This window comes from Pleurodeles waltl, chromosome 2_2 (genome assembly GCF_031143425.1).
Source record: "Pleurodeles waltl isolate 20211129_DDA chromosome 2_2, aPleWal1.hap1.20221129, whole genome shotgun sequence".
Lineage (NCBI taxonomy): Eukaryota > Metazoa > Chordata > Amphibia > Caudata > Salamandridae > Pleurodeles > Pleurodeles waltl.
In genome coordinates, this window is record NC_090439.1 from 898146466 (window position 1) to 898160194 (window position 13729).

General features: G+C 43.8%; 1 protein-coding gene across 2 annotated transcripts in view; it reads right to left on the minus strand.

Moving 5' to 3' along the window:
• DPYS (dihydropyrimidinase) overlaps window positions 1-13729 on the minus strand; it is a 417549-nt gene that overhangs the window by 21098 nt on the left and 382722 nt on the right. For both annotated transcript variants that reach the window (XM_069220604.1, XM_069220603.1), the window contains exons 6-7: window positions 6277-6418; window positions 3152-3294 (exon numbers count right to left, since the gene is read on the minus strand). In XM_069220604.1, coding sequence (XP_069076705.1) covers window positions 3152-3294; window positions 6277-6418 — 285 coding nt within the window. The remainder of the gene's footprint in view (window positions 1-3151; window positions 3295-6276; window positions 6419-13729) is intronic.

Sequence of the window (13729 nt, forward strand, 5' to 3'; positions counted from 1 at the left end):
TTTTTGCTGAGAGTCCTGACTTGCCAATGGGGCCAAATCCAGTCCATGGGCCCTTGGAAGTGAGTTCTGGTGGTCTTAAAGAGAAAATCTGATGCAGCACCAGCTTCACCGATGGGAATCAACGTATTGTAGTAAAGATCCAAAACAGCACCTGCACCGCCGTTGCAGAATCAAAACAGCGCCTGCACTGCCACTGCAGATTCAACGCAATGCCTGCTTCGCTGATGTAGACCAACACAGCGCACCTGAATTTTCGACACATCGTCCCTGGGTACCAATTTCTTCATCAACACTGCAACGCAGTAAGGAACCAAGGTTGTGTGTCATGAAACCAACACATCACCTTCCCTGACAGTAACAAACTGACACATCACCTCCATGCCACAGTAAGGAACCAACACATCACCTCCCCTGGCAGTAAGGAACGGGCGCATGGCTTGCTTCTCCGGTGCCTCACCTCCCCTGCATCTGTTCTCATCTTTGATTTTTGATACATCTAAGGTACTTTGTCCTACAACAAACTAGTCCATTGATTTAGTCCATTTATGGACTAAACTTGCTTAAAATGTTAAAAGAGATGTCTTGACTTCTGTATGTTGGATTTCTGTCGTTTTAGTCTTTTTTTATTCAGATAAACATTGGCTATTTTTCAGAATTGGTGTGGAGTCCTTTTGTAGTGTTTTCACTGTGTTACTCTGTGTGTGAGTACAAATACTTTACATGTTGCCTCTCAGATAAGCCGAACTGCTTGTGCCAAGATACCAAGGGTGTGAGCAGGGGCTATCTTAGCTGTGTAATCTCCTTACACTGACTAGAAGGAATTGTCCCTACTTTGACAGGGTGCAAACAACTGCCAACAAGAGACCCCATTTCTAACATTGGTGATCAGTGGTGAGAATAGGACTTGTATTTGTATGTGGCATACAGGTGATTGGTGCACACTACTTCCATATCGCAGACCATTACACCCCAACATACTGGTTTTTCTCTTTTTTCAACTCTTGAGTTTTGGCCACAATCATGTTTCAGTCTGGTGAGACATCAGTGGTAGCAGCAGATTTGGTGCCTCAGCTCAAAAAGTTCTGCAGGAAGTTCAGTCTTTCTAAAGGCCTCACTAGGAAAGGTGAGCTGCAAAAGGTGATGAGGGCCTAGTTGGCAGCCAGGAAGGCTAGTGAGCACAAGGAGGATGGGAATTATGTACTGGAGGAGGCGGAACCAAGTCTGCACATGGGATGGCTAGAGGAACCAGCATCACCTGTGGACAGGAGGCCAGACTGCATGGTGGAAGAGCTCCCTCCAGAGCTGGCAGCATTGTTTCCTCTCCAGGACTGTTGCCAGAGGAGCTGGCGATTAGGAGAAGAGCCAGGAAGCTCTGGTTGGAGCTGGTAAAGCTCAGGTTGAAGCTGGAGAGAGAAAAAGCTTTGGAAGAACAGAGACTGGCCTTTGAGGAGAGAAAGTTCTTTTAGCTCAGGAGCTCAGTCTCAAGGAGCTGGACTTGAAAGCCAGGAGGGCTGAATTCAGCTCAGATTGTGACAGTAAAAGTACACTGTCCAATACTAAGGAAAAGGTCCACATACCCAGAGACTTGATTTCTAAGGAGGGGGGTGACATACACCAGTGGGTTCAGGCATATGAAGTAGCTCCAGATGTGCACAGGGTCCATGAGAAGTACTGGGGGACTGGCACGGGGGCCATATTCCTGGTGGTGAGAGGGAACTTGCACTGGAGGCAGACCTCTGGATGAGAGCCAGAGGGTCTGAAAAGGCAGTGGGAGTAAACCTAAAGGGAGTGGTTCAAGTTTTCCTCATCAGAGTCAGGGAGGAGTTGCATTACCCCAGACAGGTCCCGGGGTAGTAGGAGGGGAGAAGGGCCCCACATCCTTTCCAAGAGTGGGAGAAGGGGTGGTACTGGTGAGAGGCCCCAGGTGCTCTATCCACAGCCACAGTGCTTGGACTACTCTCACAGGGGGCGTCGGCAGGGTGACCTAGTCTGTACCAGGAGACCATCCACTGATGGGAGTCCCATAGTGTCAGGAGAACTTGTGGGGTGGCTGTTGCAAGCATCCCAACAGTTCTGAAGTCTGGCAGAACCATTCCGGAGAGAAGGGTGCAGATGTCCAGATGGAGGAGTGAGAGGAGGACCAGTCCCCAGAGGGAGAACCACTGGGTCAGGGATTGACCGCTCTGAGGTCACAGCACCCCAGAAATGACCCTGATGTTGCCACTTTGGCCTGCGAGGGCTTGATACTCTGTCAGATGGATGGGGGTTGAGATACCTGTGCCAGGTAGACTCACACAACACATGAGAAATATGTTTCCCTTGAGGGGGTGATTCTACTCCTCGGGAAGTCCTACCTGCTCAGCCTAAGGGTATAGTCCCTGGGCTGAGGACCCATTTGCAGGTTAGCACCCCTAAACTATATGTGTGTACAAATACTTTACACATTGCCTCTAATATAAGCTGAACTGCTTGTGCCAAGCTACAAAGGAGTGAGCAGGGGTTATATCAGCTGTGTGACCCCCTTATCCTGACTAGAGTGGGGATCCCTACTAGGACACAATGCAAACCACTGACAAGTAGAGTTCCCATTTCTGATAGAAGGCTTTTAAACTGCAACAAGACTGCACTTATGCATTTAATGGCATACTTAGGTTTACTATTGTTTCTGAGCGTAACAGTCGGTACCAAGGCATTTCTGCCTGCGTTTCAACATTTAGCACCTTGCATGTGCATTTTGAGCTGTACATGTGAAAGTGCAGAGGAATATTGAAGCTTCACCTGTTATATGATGACTGCGTTGGTGGCTTGTGGTCCACTGAAAAACCATGACTGCATCCTATTGCAGGCCACGAGTGGGTAAATGGTAAATCAAATATCTTTTAAAGTCCTTTAACACCTTTACATTATTTTATTAACCTTACACATACTATATTTTAATTATTTGAGTGATGCCACATTCAATGATATCATCAGGGGTCACATGCTAGCTCTTGGTATGATATCATGGTCAAATATCTTGTGATGGCACGTCCTGTAATGTTGGCAGAGGAAAGGGAGTTAAAGGGCTTTTTACTTCACTTCTGTAACACCAGGTATTATGGTAAATCGATGTCATGAAACGAGAGGAGTTGGTTTTTGTATGTGTTCTTACCTTGTAGCTACAGGATCCCAAATTATGATATCAGCATCTGATCCTTTGGCTATTCTCCCCTTCCTGGGGTACAGGTTAAAGATCTTTGCTGCAGCAGTGCTTGTAACAGCAACAAATCTGTTTTCATCCATTGTACCACTGTGCTGTAAATCATATCAAAATGAACGTGCATGCTATTAAAAAGGAAATACAACAGACCTAAAACTCCAAAAAACGAATTCGTAAATTACACCATTTCTGCTCTTTTCTGAAATGTATATCTCTTTCCTTATGTATGTATAAATATATGTACCCATATGTAATCTTACATGTCGAAAAATATATCAGCAGTACATCAAATGTTTATGCTATTGGTACACACGTAATGTGTTCTTAAACGTAGGTTAATGCTACAAGGGACTTCGACATGGGGAACTAAACGCTCCCTGACTTCTGACAGAGACAAAACACCTTTTTTACTGAAACCATGCCCCAACATACATTTTGCAAGGGAACAATCACTTAAACATACATTTGTGTTTCTTTCCCTTTAATTAGAGTTGAACGCCGGTTGCTATTTAGCAAGAAAAACGTAAATGTAATTTAAAAGACAGGAAAAAGTATGACACTTAGAGTGAAGCAGAGGAACAGTAATCTGGGTGTATCGACCTTGCACAGGGCACCTGAGCATCCTTAGTGATTTAAAACCCCACGTTCGTACTGTTTGTACAACAGAAATCCAAAACACAATTAAGGATTCACAAGGAAACACACTTGCCCTTTTTATATGAGTAGCGGTGGTAGTGGGAGGTAACTTCACACGGTGATAAATTAATACCGCAGAGTTCATTTTTCTCAGGTACGGTGTTACCTACCCAGTAGGAGTTTTGCAGCTCGGAATAGAAGATAACGCTGTAATACTGAGCATTTCCCTATTTCAAGGTTCCTAGTTTCGCCACCACACAAATGTCACTCTTTTTTACCTGGAACAAAGTAAATCTACCGCATCTGTGCGAAACACCCGCACAGAGTGTATTACCAATGTAGTGACAAACATCCATTTAACCCGAGATAGATTTACCCTGAAACTTGCCATTGGCGTCACTGTGGTGATCCCATCCTAGGTGTGACAAGTATACAAATGACACCTAGTCACACAGAAGATTTCCCATTCTTCTAATGGCTCTCTACTGCACCCTAGCGCCACATCGGAGAACGTTATCTATTGTCTACAAGAACCCGAGACTTCTATTCTAAACGTAATTCAGTGAGGGAGCTGTTGAAGAACGAATTTAATTCCCTCGGAGAAACAAGGTTATATCATAATGTAATATTCTCTCAGCTGTGCTGCCTCCTAACTGACAAAACACACTCATTAGTGTCTGGAAGAAATAGCTACTACAGCCTGAGACTTACAGCCTCATTACAAGTGCCTCGTAAAAATAGAATACAAAAACCTACCCCCTGGAAATACCGTTACTGCTCTAAATGTTGGGAGGGTTTGTGCCCAGTTACACACGGTATTCACTTTTGCGCACTGTTTAGCACGAGCATGTTCCTCTAGGTACAAGAACTTGTGCATGCAAAAACCTCAAAACACGCGCAATTCAGCAGGACAACTGTCTGCTTTATAATTTCCTATTTTGATTTTACTTTGCGACCCAGTATGCCGCCATTGTAAGGTGATACTGTACGTTGTATGACCTTTGAGCTTCCAGTAAAAGATTTTTAAATTTCCCTGTATGACCATTCTAAATTGTTCTTGTCATACGGTCTTGTTTTCTCTTTTCCTACATGCACGTGCACAATTTTACTATTATTTCGCACAATGCAGCTGTTAGCAGACCAAAGCGGCTGTGCTGCATTGAGTAAAAGGGAGAGAGCAGGACAGTGCCCGATTTACTAAAATGTGGCTAGTGCTTAATTTGTAAATAAAAACGTGCCTGTGCCCAAATCTGCCCTCTTAAACATGCGGCTGCTGCAATTAAATGTGCAAACACAGAATACTGAGGCAGAAGTAATCCTGAAGTAATCTCGGGTCTCTTCAATCCATTTAAAACCACTCCCTGCCCCTTCAGCTCACTCTTGCAGCTTTCAGCTTTCTCCCTTTGTGACGCTTTTTCGTTTTTCTCTTCCTCCATCTTTCCCATACATGTCTTTTTCTCGCAGTAAATGCTTGAGGAAGAAAAATAAGTGCCGGCCTTCAAAAATAAGTGCTGGTGCATTGCACCGGAAACAACAAGAACAAATTAAGCACTGGATGTGGCACTGCTGCTGTCTTCCCAACCACTGGCATGTAATTTGGCTGCCTTGTACCCCTCACACCCTTTGCATCACACTGAAAGGGTGCCTGCATGAGTCTAGCATACATTTTACACTGGGAAGGTATCCACCCAGAACCAAATGCCAGGCTTAAACTAATTGTGAGGCTTTTCCCACTTTGCCTACAGTTCAGAACACATGCAAATTGGAAAAGGTTTGCAGTAAATGCAACTTTCCTCCTACTTTTGTGACTTTTGTGTCTACTTCAAGGAGGTATATAGTGTGATGCACAGTTCTGTCTACAAATGTTAATAGACAGTTTTAGTAGATAGTGTTTTGCTTAAAAAACATTGGTGGTTGGATGGAAGTGCCAATGTTTCACCCATAGAATGCCCCCTTTACACAAAATAGTGCATATTGCTACGTTCCATAACTTTCGGCAACTCTTCTATGCAAAGTAAGTTTTACACTGCAAAGCAAATCCCACATCAACATTTTGGGGGTTATTCTAACTTTGGAGGAGTGTTAATCCGTCCCAAAAGTGACGGTAAAGTGACGGATATACCACCAGCCGTATTACGAGTTCCATAGGATATAATGGACTCGTAATACGGCTGGTGGTAAATCCGTCACTTTTCCGTCACTTTTGGGACGGATTAACACCTCCTCCAAAGTTAGAATAACCCCCTTTGTGTGGGTATTTTTGTCATCTTCACATCTAGAACACATACCTTAAATAAAAAAAAAACTGGAGTTTATCCATACAGATCCATGAAAACATGAGCTGCATACACAAAATTCAAGGCAATGGAGTTGACAGTTTTGTGATATAACATTTGTTACTTTAGATGTATAGAATAGAAAAGAAGTAAACATTTTCTCACCACTCCTTTTTCCCATACTACGGACATCCGGTCCTCCACACCGTTTAACCCGCTGGGTATCTTGGTAAAATCGTCTTTGCCCAAAGCCTTTTGGCAGGTACTAAAGGTGCAGTTGTCAGTCGCTGCCAGGCTGAGATCATCGCTGGAAAAGAAACACCATTATACATTTACTGATACATAACCTACAGTACGCCCTTATATGAAAATAATTGAAGCAACCACTAAACCAATACAGCATTCATGGTTGCAATATCCCTGTCTTTGCTACCACTGCCATTGAGAAGGCATCATCCCTAGTGGCCATGTCATGCACATCTACGCTGGCTCAGCGCACAGATGAGACATGGATGTCATTTGGTGGTCGCATGGGTTGCAGATGGGACCCCTGGCTTGCCCTTTGCAACCCCTGGCACTGCCTTTGCGACTCCTGGCCTCAGAGGTGGCAAATTCAGCGCCAGGGACACAGTGACAGCTCGTCCTTATGGAGGTCAGTTAGGACTCGCTCTCTTTATTTTCTGTCAATATTTTTACACTAACAGTAATAACATATTATTCACTATTAGTGTAACAAAAATGATGTGGTACAATTAGCTGCAATATGCCCTTCCAATGCAGCTGAGGTAAGTGGAAATGCTTTTAAATGTATGTTGTGAGCGTGCTTGCGGGTGAGAGTGTGTTTATATAGAGAGTGTATGTACATGTGAATTTGTGTCTATGTGTAAGTACATGTGTGTGAGTGAAAATGGAGGTAAAGGGCTTTTGATGTCACTTTCACTACCCCTGGCATTTTGGCGAAGTGACATCCATGAGACGAGCACCTATTTTTAGGTCGAACGCGCAAGCACTCTGATGTGTTGTAATCTATCTGTGGGCTTTTAACCACGCCCACTGCACGTATACCACTTTCACTCGTTCATGGGTTTGCCTTTCAAAAATCCTTTATCATTGTTGGTAAATGCTTTACATTTGTCCCTCCTTGAGGCAGCTTTGTTACCGCCTTGGCCATCGACCCTGTTACATGGGTAACTGCATGTTTGCCTATATGTTCACGGTAAACAAACTTCTTTTTCCTTTTGTCCTTTTGTGTCTCTCTCTTTTGTGCTCATGCTCATGGCAGCCTTGGCGCTTTAGATCGGCTTGCTTATGTCAACTGTTTTACTTTTCATTTTCAATTTATGTGGCAAGAAAAGTCCAGTTAGGAATTTACAAACCTAATAGCTCTAACTCGAGCAAACACAAGACCCATTGCATTGCAAATGCTTGTTAAGAGCTTGCACTCTGTTAAGAGCATTCATTTTTTAAACCTTCTGCTTCCGAGCTGTCCTGTAATAATCAACGGCGGGACAGATAAAGGCAGGACAGATACAGACTATGCCTAGCCCTGGAGATCTCTTTGAGACATCGAATTAACATGTTCTCACCCTGACTCTTCCCTACCCTTCTATGAAATCAGTAGGGGTTGTGACTGAATGCATTACACGTCTTCTGCATCAACAAGAGCACCGACCTACTATCTAATTACCTTTGCCCCAGTCCTACTATGTGACACCCCTGCTAGTTGGTCCAGAGTCATTGACTTAATGTCACTAGCCAGACATTTGTACTGCTTCACTCTCAGGTGCATGTTTCTGCATACCACACAAAGATGATGTTGACATGATGAACCTAGATTGCAACACACTCCAACCATACCGGCATTCAAAAGGAACTGAGCTGATTTGAATTATTTTTAGGGCAGCTTTCAGGCATTCCAGGGGTGATTGGAAGGACGTTTGCCCTAGAAGTATCTCTGAGATTTTAGCTGTAATTTCATCTCTGAAACAGACAACAAAGTCTCTTGAAAACACGCACATACCTATGGCTGATTCTCCATCTTCCACACCAACCTCTCAGAAGTGTAACTGCTTCCTAAATATTTCATGCAGATCTATCAAGTGGGGCCCAAGAAAAAGGGGGGGCCCAGAAAGTGAAATTTTCAATTTTAATTCCCAAGTGATTCTTTGCTCTTTAATACAGAAAAAAAACTGAACAGAATTACACCAAATCCGGTAAGAAGGTAGAACTATACTCAAGCATAGAGCTGTTCTAGGATTGGTCTAAATCTGTTCAGCAGTTTTCGGGAAATTCACATTTACAAAGGTGCTCTGGTTGGGCAGGAAGAGGTTACATTTTAGGGATAGCTACAGCATTAATCTGCATATCATCAGCAGATTTGGATATCCATGAAAGATTTGTGATTCAACTTTGAATCACAAAGACACCCCACTGGACTAAGGAACTCTTTCTCGGTTGATGCACTGCAGATTTGTGAATCCAGCTTCAGATTCACAAACAAATCTGTCATGTTCTGATTGGATGGCTGCCACAGAAGCATTTATGTTGCAGCTGCCATTCCCCAACACTGTGCACTCAACACTGAATTGGGTAAAATAAAAAGGAAAAGGAAATAAGCAGGCAGAGTCAACCTATCCTGACGTGTTAAAATAGAAATCAAAGAAATATTGTTTTTATAGCAGGATTGTGAACAGGATTTGATGATCCCATGTCTCCTATGGACACACGGACCTCACTGGGGTTTAGAATTCATGAATCCAGGACAGGATTCACTAATTCTGGAACAAAAAAAACAACAAAGTGCTTAGAGCTCTAATGCAGCGCTTGGCCAATGGCCACATGTGGGAGGTGGCTGCCTTGCAGCAACCCCCTGAGTACAGCCAAAGGTCAAGTGCTTTCGGTACTAATCACCAGTGGAGGTTTGAGCACATGGCTTACAGCCAACCCCCTCTGTGCATGGCCAAAGAGCATGGGCTGCTGGATTAACCATCCGTGGAGAACTGTGTGCATAGGCTGGCCACAGACCAGGGCTTATAACCAACATCCTGCTATGTGTGACCAAAGGCCATGCACAAAAGTCGTCACTCACCAGCTGAGTATTGGGCAAAGGGTTCTAGGATTTAGCCATGCTTGCTGGCCACCTACAGAGAGTTTGGCACAGGACCTGGCCTAATGACAGGCCCTGTGACTGACCCTACGGCTGGCTGAAGGCCTGGAGGTTAGGCTCAGCAATGCATGGGGGTTGGCCACCCATGAAGAGTTGGCCACAGGGGACGAAGGATAGGACCCCACTATATATGGCCAAAGGCCATGCTGTTGTGAACCCCAGTTCGCCGTGGGGCACACCCTTAGCCTCAAGGGGGCATTTGCTTATTTCTCATCCCCCCCCAACCCACATTTGGAGAAAAGGAAACAGGCAGGTGTTTCTCACTCACAAGTTAGACTCTCTTAGCTTCAGAGTGATGTGACTGGGACAACCCTCTCAGAGATACTCTTGTTCACAGGGGTCATTTGTTGTTGCACAAACCCTTACCCTGATCCCGAAAGTAGTAGCCACAAACAGCAATTGGTGTTTATAACGATTAAGTATTTTCTAAGCACAATTGGCACACAAACCTGGTCAATAACAATGCTAAGAACTATTAATGCTATTTTAGCAGCCATCATATAATATAAAATGAATAGTAGTAAAAATCAAAGCATTGTATACCATACGTTCCAACTGTCTACAGTAATTAGTCTAAACCCTATCTCTCTTTATACCTATATTATTAAGGTCAGCCTCACAACTATGGTTTTGGCTGACTAGTTAGCACAATTTATTTCCATATTTATGTAACGCCAAGTATTATCCCTGCATACCTCCAAGAACCTTTGCAGTCTGATAAGAGCTATCCAACATTTCCTTCTATGGAACCAGTCTTCATGTCTGCCCTTCCCTAATTCTCTAGGTCTCTTTGTTCCTTCTTCCTCAGTAATTCTATTTGGAGAGAGGAGGGGGAGTTGTGTGCAGCTTCCTGCATCTATTTTTGCAGTGTGAACTATGACTCAGAGACGTATCTGAAAGGCAGGCAGTTAAATAAAAAAACAAAACGCTTTCTTCTTCATTATCTCTGTGCTCGGCCAGATGACCCTGCAATGTTACTTAGTGCATGTCACTCCCTAAATAGTGGAATGGAGATTTTCTCTTTGCTGCATTGTTATGATTTTTGTGATAACACATCTAACATCAGCCTTTATTGAAATAGTATGGTGACACTATTAACTATTATAAAATTCCAAATATTCGTTTCTTAGGACCTAAACCTTACACATGCTCACTGTAAAGGATTGGTCCATTCCAAAATAACATAAAAGTAGGCCTCATTTGTAAGTAACATGAGCCAGTTGATGCAAATCTCTGTCGGTGTTGGCGGCCTGCAGGGAGCTGGGCACTGGCAATGGCCAGAGTCCATACCCTGTGGCCAACCCCCCACTGCACTAGCAAAAGGCCATGTGCAGCAGAGATTTGTTGCGGATGGAGATTGGGCACAGAGACTGGCGAGATGTCTGGCCTTGCAACCAAACCACGATGCAATGCCTAAGGCATGTGTGTCAGTTGTTGGCTGCCAGCACTGAGTTATGTACACTGTGGGTGTTAGCTGGTCACGGCTTGCGACCAGCACCTGTGGCCAAACCATGCTTCTCACTGAAAAAGGTTGTAGGCAGCTAGGGATGGCCTCCCATGGAGATTTGGACAGAGAGTACTCTTGGGTGTTGTATATGATAAAAACACAACTCGCTGAAAAACCAAGGTTAAAGTGAATTTACGGTTAGCGTTGATTATAACACCTCAATAAATGTTTAAAAATCCTGAGAAACTTACTTAAAAAACACAGTTAAAGGCCACTTATTGTTACAAAATACAACTGAAAAGCAACTGAAATTCACAAGTTGTGGTTAGGGCCCCATTCATTACTCATACAACACCCTTTTTTCAGTGAATTTTACATATAATATATTTTCACTGAAAAAAACAATTGAAGTGAGGTTATAGTCAGGTGTTGGAATAAGACACAAGTTAATGCTAAGAAAACCCTAAAATCACAGAAATACATCAGAGTTTAGTGAACTAACTATAACTTACATGTACTGCCTGTGGAATCACAGAGGCACATGGCAGTGCTAATAGCTAGGGGTTGCCGGAAATCCACGGAGGTACATAAAAACTCTGCAAGATTCTGCCAATGGGAGTAAATATGCAAGTTTTTGCTGCTCGTGCTGCATTTTAGTGTCAGTAGCGTGAGCAGCATTTTAAAGTCAGAGCGTAGGGAACCATGCGACATGCAACTGCGCATGGCCTTTTGAGATGATTTTGCTGCTGCTTGAGTAGAAAATCTACTTGAGCAGGAGCAAATCTTGAAAAAGCACTTTTCTCACCACAACCGTTTGTGACTGCCCACATAAAAAAATCGGGCAAGGGGAAGCCAAATCTCACTCATGCTCGCATTTATGGAGCCTTGTGGGAACAAATTTCACAGCACAGTGATTGGTAGAATTTGGCCAGAACTCCACGTTGCAAGAGTAACATGGAGTCGCCAAATCCTGCCGATTCCACAGGCGGGATGAAACATTCCACCCACTCCTACATGTAGCAACATCTTTGTTTGCAATAGGAAGTCAGTGGTGTATCAAGTATTCTTGAGCACTTCCATTTTGGCAATCAGTTCCATATACAATATGGTATTGGCTCTCTTGGATACCACCGGTTTCTAGTGGTGCAATTGCATGCTCTACATGTCAGTGCATTTTCAAATTTTCCTCATTTGCAGTGTGAAGCCCCTGCATAGTGGTACTTGTATCACTGGGTGTTTAGTAGAATATTGCGATTTCCACTTGTTGTAGTAGAAGGGTTGAACTCTTAACACACAACCACATAAAAAGCCATATAGTGAGACATATGTACTCTTGCAAATCTTTGCCTAAAACCTTTTTGTCCATGCATGCTTGCTTTGTTTTATCTACCTGAATCTATATTCCGAAACTTCAGTCTTAATATAAACATCTTCTGATGGTTTCCTCAGCCTGCATTTCTTGAGCTGCTTTGGACAACTTTTCACTTTCATCTGAAAATACGCTTATATTTGTGATTTCTTTTAGCCTGATTTCTTTTTCAATTCTTAGTATTAAATCTAAACACATCCTTGGATGCCTTGCCACAGACTTCTGTTCTTCTTTTGTGCCTGAAAGTTGGTTATTGTCTCTTGGAAATATACTTTAATCCTCTGTGTATTGAAGTTACCCAGAGACAAGGGTTCATCTTTTAATAGTCCAGTAATGTATCTGTTGGACCTGGCCCTTTCTGCAGGGTCACCCTCAAACTTTTTGCCTACTTCCACCTATTTTTTCGGACCAGTTTTTGATGGCTTTAGGACTCTAGGTACTTATACCACTGCTAACCAGTGTTAAAGTGCATATGTTATCTGTCTAATTTGTATTGGTGATTGGTTTATCCATGACTGACATATTTGATTTACTAGTAAGTCCCTAGTAAAGTGCACCAGAGGTGCCCAGGGCCTGTAATTCAAATGTTACTAGTGGGCCTGCAGCATTGGTTGTGCCACCCATATGAGTAGTCCTGCAAACTTGTCTCAGACCTGTCACTGCAGTGTCTGTGTGTGCAGTCTTGCACTGCCAATTCGGCATGGAAAGTGTACCCACCTGCCAGGCCTAAACCTTCCATTTTACTACAGGTAAGTCACCCCCCAAGGTAGGCCCTGGGTAGCCCTATGGGCAGGGTACAGTGTATTTAAGAGGTAGGACATGCGCTGGTGTGTTTTACATGTTCTGATGTGGTTTTCACTGTTGCAAGCCCTATCCCTTTCATAGGTTAACATAGGGATTGCCTCTAAATATCTTTTAAGTGCAGTTTCCCCTTGGGAGCAAATAGAGGTGTGGGTGTTTGCGGTCTCTAAACTCACAATTTAAAAATACATCATTTGGTAAAGTTGGTTTTTAGATTGTCAGTTTGAAAATGCCACTTTTAGAAAGTGGGCATTTTCCTGCTTAACCATTCTATGCCTCTGCCTGTGTGTGAAATCCACGTCTGGGTCAGACTGACAGTTGGGCTGCTTGTGAATTCCCACTAGACAGTGATACAAAGGGAGCTGGAGAGTGTCCTGATGAGTCTCCTGGGCTAGAATGGGAAGGGAGGAGCTGACACCTGCACCTGGAAGGGCTCTGCCTGTCCTCACACAGTGCTTGTCTCTGACCCCCTGGTGTGTGTCTGGGGCCAGGCCTTGGCAAGGCAGGATCTTGTAAACAACTTTGAAGTTTGCCTACTTCAAAAGCAGAAATGGGTATAAGTAGAGGAACCAAAACCTCCGACTTCAAGATTACTTCTTGATCAGGAGGAACCTCTGCCAAGAAGAAGAGCTTGATGCTTGAAGAGGACCTGCCACTCTGCCTGTTACTTTGCTGTGCTGGACTGCTGCTGCTACTTCTGCCTAAGAGGGAAGGGGCTGGACTTGTCGTTCTGCAATCCTGCTTGTGAAGTGTCTCCAAGGGCTTGGATTGAGCTTGCCTCCTGTTAAGAAGTTTCAGGGACAGCAAAGACTTCACTTACCAACCTCTGGGTCTC